Source organism: Platalea leucorodia, assembly GCF_965183815.1.
Source record: "Platalea leucorodia genome assembly, chromosome: W".
In the NCBI taxonomy this organism is placed as follows: Eukaryota; Metazoa; Chordata; class Aves; order Pelecaniformes; family Threskiornithidae; genus Platalea; species Platalea leucorodia.
This window is the reverse complement of record NC_138859.1, coordinates 31,041,811-31,057,771: the sequence shown is the minus strand read 5'-3', so window position 1 is coordinate 31,057,771 and position 15,961 is coordinate 31,041,811. Positions and strand designations below refer to the sequence as shown.

Here is a 15,961-nt window from a genome sequence, read left to right as displayed (position 1 = left end):
TTTTGTTGAAAAGGATTGCACTCTTTGTCTTGCTCCTAGTCCAATATGAGGATTAACAAACAAAATAATAAAACCAGCAAAACTAATTAAGGGGCGCTCAGCATTTCCATTTTGTTGGGTTGAGTGTAATTTGTGACAAGCAACATTTTGAATTCTTCCCCAAACCTAGATGGTCTGATAGTCTAAATTCTTGCTCACACACACTTAATGCTAAAACACACCCACTTTTGGTTCAGCTGAGAATCAAGACACAGGAAGGGTTAAAGACCAACAAAATCCAGACTCCAGAACAACAGGAAAAAATGCTGAGCAGAATTTGGTTGGGGGCGGGGGGGGGAAGTAAATTTTGGACTCCCATCAGCTTTGGGTTGTGGGAGAACTTACTGGAAAAATCAAAGATTCATGGTTTAGCAAAATGCAGGTATTTGTCCCTATATAAAACACAATCTCACTTCCTCAAGAATACTGCTCACTATTTCCAGTAAAAGCCTCCTTGCAAACTACAGTTTCAAAGAGCACTGCATTCCTTCTTTAATACCTTGTCCTGGCACCAAAACTCCCCATACGCCAGAAGATAGAGGTGTATTCAGAGCATGGGCTTTGGGCAAACCGAAGACTTGTGCTGTGCAGAAGAGCTGCTTCATCTTCCAAGCCCCCCTCTTCCCTCACGTCCCATCCCGATACACAGATGGGGTATAATAAGCTACAACTTAAGTTTCTTTGTTGTTGAAGTTGACCTTTATCTTGCAGCCCTAATGAAGTCTTTTGATGTGCTCCTAAGATACACGGCCTCCTTTTTAGCAGTTTGCCATGCCTGCTTTAACTAGTGGGCTCACGAGGAACATAAGTTTTCTTACAATGCCTCCCTTGAATGCCAATTGTTCTTTTCTCCCATAGTTGCCCTTGAGTCATGCCATCCTGAAACATCACCAGCCCAGCAGCAGCTTGTCAGTGGGGAATTAGGACAACTTGTCTTTCATGCCAATGATGAGCGCACCCGCTTGGCCCCTGCATTATGATCACCACTGATAGGACCAATATGGGAGTGGAGAGGGTGAGAAAAGATGAGGTTTGTGTCTGTTGGGGAGATAATTAGCTAAAATACAATGGGGAGGGTACCAATGGTGTGATGGATAACGTGGAATCAAACTGCCACCAGAGCCCTTTGCAGTTCAAACCACCCCTCCCAAAAGCAGCCGCTCTTAGCAAAAGAGTTTGAAAACCCTTCCCAGAAAGCCAGGCATGTGTTCTCTATTAGTGATTTGCATTAAAAAAAAAAAAAAAAAAGAGTGATTGGGAGCTACATACCCTGTAGGCAGACTAAGCAAATTGACCAGCCTAATTATTATTTTTTGGTATGTCTAATTAAATAGACAAAAGGCCCTCCCTTCACTCTCACTGTCAGCATGAACTCCACTGGAACATGCATAATGTTGCCTCATTTGCCCAGGTAGCTGAGCCTTTCCCTTTTCCCCTAGGAGATCGGTGTTGACAACTGCCCAGACTGAGACTGACTCCTACTCATACAGGGAGCCAGATCGTCAGATGGGAAGGTAAAGTAGGTAAATTAACCTGGTTCTGTTAAAAAACACTGGACAATGATATATGACGTGACATGCCTTTGTTGCAGGTCAGAAACATACCATGGCCCTTGATAGCAGAACTTGCCATCGCAGAGCCCATCAAATACTTTCTGCCCAGTGTTGGCCAAATTCCCCTGAATTTACTTTATGGGGGACTCTAAAAGTGCAATATTTATCCCTGAGCTTTCTGGCATTTTTCCAGCACTCAGCTCTTCTCCTGCTCTGCAATTACATCGCACCACAGCCCTTCCTTACAGAGCCTCTGTCAACCTGCCAGTTTCACCACTCTGTAACACCAGCCCTTTAACTACAAGCTACATAGAAAGTCTTCCAATGACTTGAGTCACTGGAGAGTTTCAGCCTCATACTGACGCAGTCAAAGCCTCTGGAATCCAAAGCTTTCAACTGAAAAAAAGAACACAATTTCAGTGCCTTTTTTCTGCAAGGCGTTTTACTCCTTTTAAGTAGTTGTTGCTGGGGATTTCCACTAATGCCAGCACAAAGATGGTTGTCCCATAAATGAGGAAGAGTTTATGTCCATGGTGGAAATCAAAGTTTTCACACATCTGAGCCACATCATTACTAAATGACAAAATCTACTCCCACATTTATATGATACATAAGCACTAGTGTTTTTACTGCATATATGGGCAAAATCCTCTCCTTTTTTTCCACAAAGAGATAGGGATAGAGAGGAAGGAAGCACCATGTCATTATATATATGCGTGTATACATATAAATGTACAGATATAAGAAAAAAAAGCAGAATGGTAATTTATCCAACATAATGGACCATCTCACACTTTCTCAGTGAGCTCTGTGTTTGATCTGACAAACAGGCCCCTATTAGAAGAGTACAGCGAAGTATCACTACATCAGTACTGGTAGAAAACCTTTTACAGGAAACACTTTATCACTGGTGATCTATTGAACATTCACTTAGCAAAGCCTTCCAAATCCACTTGTGCAGGATGGAAAAGCAAAAGACCAGCTCCTGATTTCAACTACATCTGTGCAAATCCTGAATAACTCCCTGGGACTAAGAGAAGTCTTCAGTTTCCACAACAGGTTTATCCAGATAAGCTGATACAGGTGCAGAAAAGTCTGCTACCTCAGAATTTGCTTTTTCCAAAAGCAGAGTTGCTTCAGTCCAAGTAGAAACAATGTGGTCAGAGAATAAAAATAAAATAAAATACCTGCTTTATCCCAACAAAATTAAACACCTCTGCAGCTCAGCCCAACATCATAGATCTGAAAAACCTACATTGCCATCACCGCTGTTTAACTTTGTTAAGTAAGCGCCTGATGCTTCACTTCTTAACAAGGCAGTTATTTGTTTCCCAGGCAATTGCTGGCACCTGCCTGCCTTTTAAAATCAAATAATAATTGAATATGAGGAAAGCGAGACGAAGTAAAGGAGATTTAATAAAGAAAATCTTTGCTGCAGAGGCAATTTCTTTGGCAGTGATTATGTTACCAATTGATCAGCACATTGCCTGAGAGAAGCTGGAGACAACAATTATACTTAGCACTGTGGCTGAAAGCAATGCAGCTACCTCCTCGGCTTTCGCTGTCTGCTGGTTTCACCTGGATTGGTCTGTTCATCTGTAAGAAAGAGCAAAGAGAGCACATAATTAATGGTAGAATCGAACATTCATATACAGAGGCTTGCTTTGTTTTTTTACCATGCATCATAGCACCAGAATTTACTCCACGAGGGAGGGGGAAAGCAATTAGTAAGCAAAAAAGTAACTGCAGAGTACAGGCTACTTCTTGGTCTGAGGTAAACCAGTGTCACCCCATTTACCTGACAGTGGCTCTGCTGAATCACATTGGGAGAGGGATCTGACTCATTTCACACAGGTCATGAAATTTTAAACATAACTTTTTAAATTTCTACTAGTTTCCTCTGGAAACACTACTGCATCAGAGCAGAAATGCTTTGTCAGAATATCGGGATCAGTGAAATGTTAATTGCAAAGATTTTTTGAGATTGGCATAATGAAAAGAAAATGGAAAAGTGAATTCCACCTCCACCGTTACCTCAGTAGGATAGTCACCTATAACATAGCAGACTCCATTTCATACTTGGGGAATGGGGTTTGGATCTGGTTTGTCCACATGCTGCAGGAGTGCTGGCTATGGCTATCAAGGGTTTTTTTTTTGGGGGGGGGGGTAGGATATGAGTCAAAACATCTCCCTCTGTTGCTTTTTCAAACATCTTATAAGTATAAAAACCTTGCCATCGTGCTGTGAATAGGATTTCTGTTCTCCAACTTATCCCTCTCTTTCTCAACAAAAGCATTGGGGACCATTGTTATCCCCAGAGCTGCTCAATCCCAGGAAGAGAGGGCAACAGATACCCACAATCATCTTCACTGGTAGTGCCTAACATGATGTGGGTGTCTGATGAACAGGGGTGAGGATATACCCCTCCTGTTAATAGCTAGAGATGCAGATTGGATCAGAACCAGCTGAGATTTTCATCTGAAAGTCCTTCCCTGCCTCTTCCTCCATGTCACTTAAAGCAATCCATACACTATGCAGATGGACTATTCAAAATATCTTTCTGTGTGTGACCACCCCTGAGTGGAATGAAATTATCCTTTAGATTTGGCAACCAAAGAAAGTGCAAGTTCAAACAGGCATCACAAGGAGCAGGAAGTCAGAAGGCAATGGGAATCTCCCAACATATTGCTTCCCAATAAAGTCAGACCACAAAGTGGCTGATGAGTGTCACAGGGTGCCTTCAGGTGATACTGTCCCTCCCTTATTTGTGGCTAATCACAGTTGGGTAGCAAGGCTGTTAGTTTTCTTTTTTCTTTTTTTCCTAATTTCCCTTTTTTTTTGAAAGTAGTTCATAATCATTTAGATTTATTCTAATTGCTCTGCACACATATTTAGTAATAAAAAGTTATCAAGCTGGCTGACAAGTAGGTTAAGATGATGGAGAGCCTAGCAAACCCTGCTGCGTTGTTATCTCAAGAGGAAAATATACTTAGCCATAAACTGACTACAGTTAGACTTGCACTCAGGAAGAGAAGGATCAATGGCTCCAGATGCTACTGAGCAATTTCTGCTCTCCTATATGCCTGTATCATCCAACAAACTCCAGACAGTTGAAGTGCTAAAACCAACAAAGAATTTGGTACTGGACAAACCTTGTATCAGCCCCTGCTTCTGCAACTGTAAAGACCTGTTGCTGACACACGTATCACAAGATATTAACAGGGTCGGAGGCGATGTACTTAGCAGCAGCAGGATGGACATCCTGCCATAGGGCTCCTGTAACCATATGTGAGCAGCTAGCTGTTACAGACATTTAAAGATCTGACATCACACAGGTGAGGAGGGTAATTTATGTCATGTAACTCCAAATGTCTAAAAAGTGTAATTTTAAGCCACTCTTAAGATTGGTGTCTGAGGTGAAAAGGATGAATGGTCTTCTGCAGTTCCTGTTCCTCTCCACTGATCATAAAGGTAGTCTATGCAGTTAGAGTTAGGTGAGATTAACCCTATCTTGGTTCTCACGTGCAGGATAATGAAGCCAAACTACCCAGTTACCACGCTTTAACTTCCCCCAGCTGCTCGACCACTGCAATTGGTTTACATTTACAGCAGGTTGGTGTTGACACCATCCATGTGCCAAGGTCTGACTTCAGAGCTGTTAACTTTTCACAGCTGCACTCATGCTATATATTATGGGTTCCTAATGTGGACACAATGGCTAATCTAACTCCAATGGTCAGAGGAGGGTGGTCAGAGGTCCCTGGTGCTCACTCCAAGACAGCCAGAACCTGCATCCCAAGCAGTCAGTAAGAGAAATAGTCACAGTAGCCAGGAATTTATAGGAGGTGTGCTGCATATAGCCCTGAGAGGCAATGTCTGGAGTCCAAAATGGACTCGGCCTTGCAATGCAGAACACTCTATAAATCTACCAACATAGGTACTGATCTGAAGCCTGCTAAAGGCCATGAAAATCCCCACTGAACTTGAGTAAGCTTTGGATCCAGCCTTTAGAAAAACTAGACAAAGCTCTTTCTACTTGTTGTTGAGTTGGATGTGGTCAGTTTGCAAAACGCAGAGATCATCAGACCCTTTAGCAAAAATGAGAGGAGACTAATATTTGTTTGGGATTTTTTTTTTGCGATTAGGGCATGAGAAAAAGAAGACAATCGCCAAGAAAGGGAAAAAAAAGAGGGAGAGAATGAGCATTCAACAGAGGAAGAAAAAAATGGGGAAATTAATAAGTAAAAGGCTAGTATAATTTAATGTACACTATGATTTATACAGGCAGGAGGCCAACTACCTCCTCCCGGAAAAAAAATAAAAAGTTGCAGAAACGACGAGCATCAACTTTCAAAAAAAAAAAACCGAAATGGCGGAGATGGAGAAAATCAGTAATGAAGTGAGGAGGAGGAGATGGAACTGGATCGGTCATGTCTTGAGGAAAAAACCAACAGAAGACTGCGCTGTGGCCCTTGGGACTCCAGAGCACGCAGCCGCAGACCAATCGAAGTGGAAGAACGATGTTCGCGCCTTGTGTGCCTCCTGGCACTGAGAGAATTCAGATTCAGATGATTTATACACTTGACAATTTCTTTATAGACCAAAGAGAAAATGCTGCCTGCACGGAGCCCATAATACAAATTGAGATAATCTTGACATGAAAGACACCAATTATAGGGAGAAACACTGAGAAGAAAATAATTGTTTCCTCTCTCCATCTATGGAACTTTTTTTTTTTTTTTTTACACAGACACTCTAGGAGCAAGGAGCTGGCATGGGGAGCAGAAAAGGGCTAAGTGGGGAAATAAAATGGCAGAAAGATGTACCTTCCCCAGTCTGGGGAATTGCCTTCTTGGGAAGAAGGGAATTCAGAGGTTCAAGCTCTCTGCTTATTCTTCAGCTGGGAATTCTCATGGGTTTAATGCAAAGAAACCAAAGTTTATACTCCAAACTGCAGTCTTCTGAATAGTGGTTGGGGGAATATTGATATGGATATCTTTAATATCTGTCCTGTCTTGGTGGACTCTGAGAGTGTGCTAGGAGAAAGAAGATTTGCCAGTCAGCAAATCTGATTAATACCATGGGTATCCACATGGGATCATAGGAACTACAGATGTGGCTGTGAGGTTTTATTGATCCCTATCACTAGAAGTCTTCAAAAGAGATTTGGCAACATGGGAAAAGACCTAGATAGGCTGATCCAGCATTTGAACTGACAGATGGACTAGATGAACTCTGTTAGGCTCTCTTCTAGGATGTGCTATGCTTCTGTCCATTGCAATGATCCTTCTTTCCTCTGCCCATGGATGCTCTTTGTGCTCTCCTTTGAAATATGATCATGGATCCTTATTCTATATTATCCTTGTTGGGCTGCCACAGTGAAAGAAGTATACTGTTTTACCATTAGTTAACCCAGAAAGAGTTTATCTATCTCCTCTTTAGCCTCCCTCCTATCCTTTAGGACCTGAGTAAAAATTTTTATTCTCTATATAAACTGTGAAGATTCCTGACATTATGGTTCCAGAATGCCTAATACTCATAAAACCATGATAAATCAGGACAATATGTTTATCCTCATTCATGATTCAGAGTCCGATTTGGCCACAAATTTACTTTGAAGTGCCTCACTCAACAGCAATGCCATAACAGAGGTGTGCTGAGGACCACTGAGGCACAAAGGGATTTAGGCAAGAGCCAAAAAATTTAATTTGGGTTTCTGGTTACATATGACAGACCCAATTTTCAAAGGGCTGGCAAGCGGATGGCAAACCAGAGTTTTATTCACAACTGTGTTCCCAGTGTGGCCTCAGGCAAAACCTGTGTCTCAGATTCCCTGTCTGTATTGGGAAATATGGACACTGGGTACCACTACAGCTGTGAATCGGCCCCATTTCAGGAAGAGGGGTTGCACATCCTTTTTCTACAAGTGCCATAAGCGCTTGGGTTGATGAAGGAGTTAGAACTTCAGGTGCATCACACTTCTCATTTTCGTTTGATCCTTTACACGTTCATCTCTGCTGAAAACCACCTTTACTATCACCTTTGCACACCTTGGATAAGATGATCGTACCTGTTACACTTCATACCCTTCATTTTGGCTTTTCCTTCCTTTTGCCTAAAACCAACCCATTCAAATAATGCCAGATGTCATCTTCTCACACCAACTTACCACTTGCCCCACCTACCCCCAACCCAATTCCTCCCTGCAAGTAGAAACACAACATAATTTTTCATGTCCAATTACAGCCACTGTGGTGCCACTGTTAAAAGACAGCGCAGGTACTCCTGGCAAAAAGGGTTTGAGTTACAAGAAGCGATGAATTACAGCAAGCCCTTTTTCAACTCTCTGTAGAAATGAAATGTCAGAGCTTGCTGCTGTATTTTTCTCAGCACCATCAGCTACAGGCCACTGCAGGAATTAGACAGGGGACAGACACTTTTCTGCATCATGATTTTATTTTTCCTAAGGTTGTCGTTTTCTTCCCCACCAACCTTTTTCTGTTCCCTCTGGCTTTGATATTAATTTAGAGCAGGTAGAAGGATCAGCTGGGAAAGAAGAGTAGGAAGCAGAGACAGCTGATTTCTCACTGTCTCCATCTTTCTTCCTCTCACTGTTCCTACCACCCTTTCCTTTCTTGTCTCACTTTTTCATTAGTCATTAATATACCTGGTGTTTTTAGCCAGGACTAAGGCTTTACCAGGCTTGACAATGGACAAATGCAGAGATAAAAAGAAGAAAGGGAAAAAAATAAAAAAGGATGGAGACACCCTGAATAGCTTCAAATGTGATCTGAGACAGGAAGGAAAAGTGAGAAGGAGACTACTGAAGATCACTGAAATGCCACTAATGGTTAGGAGGATCATGTCCAAGGCAGAAGAGAGCTGTGTTGGAGATAATCTGCTGGTTGTGCTTAAGGAAGAAGTCACTTCAGGAGACAAAAAGTGATTCTAGAGCTTGTATGATCTATAAGACCATGGAAGATGACCACAGTGATCATCTATCTAATAATAGTCTTTCCACCCCTCCTTAGAAGGCTTAAGAAATTTGAATACTCCCTGAGAACAGAATGGGGGGTTTGATTAAGGCTTTGTATCAAAAACTGTGAGGAAAGGTATTCTGTTGTCCATGTTTCCTGAAGTTCCCAAAGAGCCAGTCTGGTACAGTGTAGAAAGTAGAGGTGTTAACCTCTGACAAGGCCTGTTTCCAGCTCTACACTGGCCTTCTGGATGAATTTGGACATATCATTACATCTGTCTCTTTCTCAGCTTTCTCTTCTGTACAATGAAGATAAAGATACCCTAATGTACCATGAAGATGGTTGATGAAAAAAATGTTAAACAAACAAACAAACGTCCAGTCATTTCTATGCCTGAATTATGTGGACGGATATAATGGCAAATAACAAACTCTTCTTGGTCAGTCATGTTCTGTTGTGTTTGGTATTGTTCAGGCATCAGCTCTCTAAATCAATGATGAAACACTGCTGTGACCTAATCACAAAGGATAGGATGCTGATGTGAGCTAGCAAATGCTTATTGGGCACTACTACATCTCTGTAGATGCTGGCTAGCCTCATGGAAGAAAATCCCATCCCAGAACAACTTGCTTCCTAAAGATGCCATGTAGTTCTTGGTGATCTCATGGCATAGCTCAGATGTTAATTGGAGGTATGAACAGTTTAATAACTGCCCTGAAATTTCCAGAAAATATGGTTACTCCTTATTTATTCAGTGGGAAAAGTTTTTCTGTTCAAAATCTCCCCCCAAAACACTAAGAGGAATTTCTTTTTACCACTTCTGCCAACTTTTTGGGGGTCTGCCATGTACACAATAGTAATTCCGCTGAAGTCAACACAGCTATTTATGTGAGTAAAGGTACTGGCAGGAATGTGTTTGTAGGAGTGGGTCATAACTTTTAAAGTATTGAGAAAAATCTGCTGTGATTGAAGGCCCTAAGGAAATGCAAAGTATATTAGTGTCGAAGTTGGAAAGGCCAAGAAAATCACCTACAATTAAATTGTGTGTGTGTAATTGCAAAGTTCAAGTAAATCACTCTGTACCCGATTCTGAGTGACATAATTGAATTACAGTGATCTAAACTATTAAAGACCTTATTGCGGCCTTTCAATACTTAAAGGGGGCTTATAAGAAAGATGCGGACAGACTTTTTAGCAGGGCCAACAGCAATAGGACAAGGGGTAATGGTTTTAAACTAAAGGAGGGTAGATTCAGACTAGATATAAGGAAGACCTTTTTTACAATGAGGGTGGTGAAACACTGGATGGAACAGGTTGCCCAGAGAGGTGGTAGATGCCCCATCCTTGGAAACATTCAAGGCCAGGCTGGATGGGGCTCTGAGCAACCTGATCTAGTTGTAGATGTCCCTGCCAATTGCAGGGGGGATGGACTAAATGACCTTTAAAGGTCCCTTCCATCCCAAAGTGTTGTATGATTCTATGATTCTATGAAACTAGATAGCCATAAGAGTGAATCCAAAGCAATCTCCTCTCTCTGAAGAAAAGAACAAAGTCAGGGCCCAGGTCCTCAGCTCAAGGAAATTTCTGTGAATGTTACAGAATCAGGAAAGCTGCTTCAACATAGGTTAGCTACACAGCCAGCCTTCTGTATTTGTATATTGCATCTATAAGGCATAGAGCAAAAACCTGCCCCCATAGGAACAGAGGCAAGTGCTGTGGTTGCATGAATTGCTGTGTGATTACACATTAAGCATACTTTTGTGGGGGCAGTGCAAATTGATACAATGTTGGATTAATGAAAGAGTAGGGAGAGGAAATATTTTAGAAAGTTTGGTGAAAAAAAATCACATTGGCTTGCCTTGTGGAAAGCACTCACTAGTAATGCATTGCATCTGAAATGACTCTATCCCAAATCTTATCTGGGTAGTGGACTCTTAATTCCTCCCTATCACCCTCTTCCCTGCCTGACGAGATGTGTGTCATATACATGTACACAAATAGATGAGAAGACCTGAAATGGGAATGTATGAGATAGATAGACACGAAAAAAAAATCTTGAAGGGTCTGACCTTTACAAATCAGCCAATGCTCTGGTGCCTACCCCTGAGAATGATTGCTACTGGCCATCCCTGCACTCTCAGAATATTTTCTATATATCATATAAAATACATTATAATCCATCTGTCTAACTATCGATTCATCTTTCCACTTGTCTTGTGTATTTGGATGAACCTAGATGGGGCTTCAGTTCAGTTCAGGTTCACGTGCAGAAGCCTATGGCTTCGAATCCAAAACTTTCTTCCCGCAAAACAGTTTGGGCTTGAATTTGAAGAAACTGCTGATCTTGTTAATAGCAAAATAAAATCTTTACAATACAACAAATCCTTTGGTTTGTACTTGGGGAAGCTGAGCATGTAGTGCTCAACCTCATGGTGCCTGTGGTTTTAAACGAAGTGGGGAGGGGTAAAGGGGGAACTCACTCCTCGGCAGGTTTGAGGATGGTAAGAGGAACAACAAAGCCTTGGTTTTTTGGGTATTTATATAAGTACTGTTTCATATGCAAATCTGCATGTGAAAGAGACAGCAGGAGATCCCCTTAAAGCTTTGGGCAGTCACACAGTAAAAATGATGTTCGATAGGTCTACATTCACCTGCTAGATTGTGCCACCACACACATAGTGTGCCCCAAGGTACTGGTGCCCTGATCATCCAGATGGGTATTTATTTGCACTCATGGATCTTGCCTGGCTTATGCACTTGATCTTTCTTTCCTGGGAAAGAAGGGGGCCTGGTGGATGCTGACTTCATCTTGGGAAATGTGTCTGTAGTCCCAGACCCCTTGCATATATGAGAAGTCCCTGGACATTCAGTGAGTATACTCAAGCATGTAGAGAGTCCCAAGATTGGCCCACTGGTGATGCTAAGCTATATAAAAGGGTCTATTTGTCTGTGTATCCTGACAGCAGAGATATAAGTTTTGAAGGGACACCCTGCTCATTAAATCTAGTTCCCTGCTGCTACCATGAGCAATCACAATGTGAAATTCTGTTCATAAACACATCAAATTCTAATATAAAACTAAGTAAGCCTTTTACTGCCCTTTCCTCCATTCTTCCCTAATATCAGTAGGGATAAGCTTTTCCACAATCTCACCTCTTTTCTAATTTCCCACTTGAGTTTGTTGCAAGATAATTTACATCCAATTTTAAAATGTGCCCAAACCACCTTTTATCTAAAATCTTTCTTCTCTATCATCATCACTGGCATTTTCTATTAGCCAATTCTGCATGCATTTAGTAGAAAGCAACCACATTCTCTTTTAGCCTAGATATTGTGATCCCAAACTCTTTCAGGGCAGAGCAACAGCATAATCCACACATATGAAGGTAGTCCATATAGATACAACCAAGATAGCCTTAAACTACCCAGCATGGCTAACGAATAACTGTATCTATGTGGCAACATAGAACTTAAATGAGTGATGTGAATATGTGCCAAGTGTCCTAGATCAGTTTTGCAATGTGTACTCAGCTCAGGTGTTTGCGGTTTTATGTTTATCTATGCCTGCACTGCCTAGTTGAAAGCTTGCTCTCAGACCTTGTATTTGAGTTGTCTCACAGATGCTCTCTGTGTTGGTCTGCTCTGAGGTTGCCCAGCACTGCTTGCAGCAGGTGCTCATCCAGGCACAGGCACAGTTTAGAGTATGCTCAGGAGCTGCCTTGGTGAGGAAGTGCAGATAAGGGGAAGGTAGGGTGTTCTCTCCATATGGGGCATGTCATGATTTTGTGCATGTTGGGCACATTCCACAGAGGCCAGAGGCCCCTTCAGCATGGACATGAGCAGGGCAGGCAAGCAAGCCAGAGAGACAGATGTACTACTCAAGGCATTATAGACATAACCCCTCACTTAGAGATGAACATCTGTTGTCATCTTTTCCTTATCCTGAGCCCATGACCTCTGGCTGTTGGCACTTTCCTGCTGTGCTCTTCCCTCTCTAAGCTTTATCTCTTCTTCTGAAGCAAGACCCAAATGCAGCCTTTGCCACTAATGGTTGCTTGGCTTGACTCTGCAGACTTTAGGCAAGGCCAAACTCCCATTGACTTCAGTGCTTTGAGTGCAAAAGGAGCTTGGCCACCATCCATCCAAGAAGATTAGACCTTCTGTGCTTGTGGCTTTGTATGCCTGGCCACAAAGATAAGAACCACAGCCAGCCCTTTTGCCCATGGAGAAATGCTTTCCACAGCACTGCCATTTAACAAACAACTGAGTAAGCAGTGTAAATTAACTAGCTGCTTTCACTCACTGCCAGAATCATGAAATAAAGGCTCTCTCACTGATATAAATGTGCAGGTAGCCTCAGGGCCTGAATTAAAGTACAGCCTCCCCAGGAACTGGAAGACGCTATCACAGGGTTAAGGTTGCAAGCAGGGTTTTCCTTGGTACTGGATTAGCTCCACTCTGAGCCAGAAAGTGATTTTCCCCCAACACTGAGCCTGCTTTCAAGGGTGACATGTGTTCACTCTCTTCCTCCCACCCTAACTTCCCTTCTCCCAAGGGTTAAGGTCATCTGTGGGGTAAGATTGCTGCAGGATAACAGATAGCAGTCCATTACCTCAGTCCTGCACCCCAGGAGGACCAGACCTAAACCTATTCCAAGTAGGATGCTGTGGCATTTCTGAAGCATAGGGTCTTCCTTCTCAAGGCATATCCCTATCATGATACAGGTGGTATGGTTGTGCTCTCCTTTCAGTTCTATTAATGAACAAATATAGCCTAATTATTTTAAGATAACCTTAAATAAGCCCCATTCGAGCAGAAAAAAAAGAGCAGCCATGCCACCTTCTCCACTGGTTTCTCTAAATTGATTTGAAATCACACCTCAAATTAGATGTGTGAAAACCTTTCCTAAAGATAAACCCCTTAGCTGTGCACTGGATCAGGGCTGCAGTTCCTGAAGGAGTTGGCAAAAGGAAAATAACAAAAAATAATTAAAAAAAAAAAAAAAACAAACAAGGAAAGACTCGGGGAAAGAATAAGATTATCTTAATCTTGACAGTGCCCCCTTAAAGAAAATCTTCTGTGAAAGGACTTAGAGCATTAACTTTTTCTTCAGTCCTCTCTCACAGCTAGGAAATGCATATTAGGGGAGGATTTTAAGCCCACCCAGCCACCCAACTTAGTCCTCTGTTCCTAACACCAAATGAATAAGCACAAGCAGGAACCTTGCAAATATTAGTAGTGTTCAGAAAGAGGAGAAAACAAAAATCCTTAGCTTCCCAAACATTTCCTGAATTGGGAAAAGCATGGAAGGCTTAAAAAATAAAACAAAACCCCACAATCTTTCCAGATTCCAGATCCTCAGATTCATTGCAATTCCCTGTGCTGGTTTCAGCCTGTGCAGAATCAGGCTTTCCAACGCAAAAGCAGCTACCCCTCACCCCCATCTATGTATAACTGGTATCATCTGGTCTTATGCTTTGACAATTATCTATAACATAATTACCAGACTGATGAGTATCACTGATTAATTATGCCATCCTTCAAAGTTGATCTGGGTACTTACAATAAACAAATGTCCTGGTTGGGTAACAAAGGTGATTTTCTGTGTCTGTTCCAGACAGCAAAGGCTAGCAATCTCATTCCACCATGTAGGGATGTGGTCGGAGACTCCCAGGGACTCATTTTTGATGTTATTCATGTGGAGCTGCTTCTCTTCTGGTCCCTGACTGCACCCTGGTTTCCCCCCTCCCAAATGATAAATATTTCCTCTCCACTGAGAGCTATCTGTCCTGGTTTCAGCTGGGATAGAGTTAATTTTCTTCCTAGTAGCTGGTATAGTGCTGCGTTTTGGATTTAGGATGAGAACAATGTTTATAACACACTGATGTTTTAGTTGTTGCTAAGTAGTGCTTACACTAAGTCAAGGACTTTTCAGCTTCCCATGCTCTGCCAGGTGCACAAGAAGCTGGGAGGGGGCACAGCCAAAACAGTTGACCCAGACTGGCCAAAGGGCTATTCCATACCATATGACATCATGCCCAGTATATAAAGCTGGGGGAAGAAGAAGGAATGGGGAGAAGGTTCGGAGTGATGGTGTTTGTCTTCCCAAGTAACCGTTACACGTGATGGAGACTGCTTTCCTGAGGATGGCTGAACACCTGCCTGCCGATGGGAAGTAGTGAATGAATTCCTTGCTTTGCTTTGCTTGCGTGTGCAGCTTTTGCTTTACTTATTAAACTGTCTTTATCTCAACCCATGAGTTTTCTCACTTTTACTCTTCCGATTCTCTCCCCCACCCCACCGGGGGGAATGAGCGAGTGGCTGTGTGGTGCTTAGTTGCTGGCTGGGGTTAAACCACGACACTATCCAACAAGAGTGATGTCTGATACTAATGCATTGCTGATGCTTTCCTCCTCTAATTATGCCTAAACATTGCCTTTCTTTCTTTCTTTCTTTTCCTCCCTGAACAACCACTTTTTTTTTCTTTTTTTTTTTTTTTTTGCATCAACATGTACCAAAGCATTAAACAAGACATTCCATTAATTTCTTCATCATCATAACTTAAGCCTGGGACATACCCTTTAAATATTCATTCAGCTATGAAAACTGGGCATTAAAATTTTAATAATGTCAAGCTCATTTGAACTGAGCTCCTGAGGGATTATTATGATGCAATTAGAATAAATATGATGATTGATTTGGTTTAAAAGTTCACCTGTCCACATCTGTTAGTGGCTGGAAGCAGCATGCCACCTCTGGCATCACAGCCGATAGCTCCAAGTTATTTACTCCCTTCCTCCTTACCCCCATTTGCTTTTCACTTGCTTGCGAGCTTGACCCCCTTGCTTGCTTGCATAGCATGTGCAGCTTGGATAAAGTTGGAAGAGGCAAACCAGAGAGGCCTCATTGAGAAGAGACAACTCATCCAACTGCATTTTCCTTCCTCCTTCCCCTTCTTATGCTGTGGCATTTGATTAAAGATGGAGCATTGATCAGAGCCACTAGAAGTTCAGCTATAAACTTTCTGGTGGTTTTAGCCATTAACCTTTTTACAATGTTTCTGAACTCCCAGGGTCTTATTCTTCTGTGTGGATCGGTAGCAAGCCTAAGCAGCACTGACATGTTTGAACCAGGGCAGAGGAGAACAAGGCTTGCTGCTTTCTAGCAGCGTCCTTCCAGAATCACAGCAGAGAAATATTCTCAAGATGTGACACTGAGAGTAAAAAAACCACCGAGTAAGAAATCACACTACTTAAGGAACCTTCTGTTTCAAACACAGGATGTTCTCAAATACACAGACAGATAATTAAAAGATTTTGGTCCACTGGGTGCTGAGCATATTTGAAAATTTGGGCCAGATGATTGCACTTTCTCTCTCTCTCTGCAGTGTGA

At 42.2% G+C, this 15,961-nt stretch overlaps 1 protein-coding gene across 22 annotated transcripts in view; it reads right to left on the bottom strand.

Moving 5' to 3' along the window:
- The window catches only part of LOC309601571 (CUGBP Elav-like family member 4), a gene marked incomplete at both ends in the record, with an annotated part of 741,391 nt that overhangs the window by 298,760 nt on the left and 426,670 nt on the right, over positions 1-15,961 (bottom strand). For 14 of the 22 annotated variants that reach the window (XM_082334647.1, XM_082334657.1, XM_082334645.1 and 11 more), the window contains one exon: positions 3,140-3,188. In XM_082334647.1, the coding sequence (XP_082190773.1) occupies positions 3,140-3,188 (49 nt within the window). Of the gene's footprint in view, positions 1-3,115; positions 3,189-15,961 lie in introns of all 22 variants that reach the window. The other 8 variants (XM_082334636.1, XM_082334653.1, XM_082334642.1 and 5 more) reach the window with 1 other exon arrangement.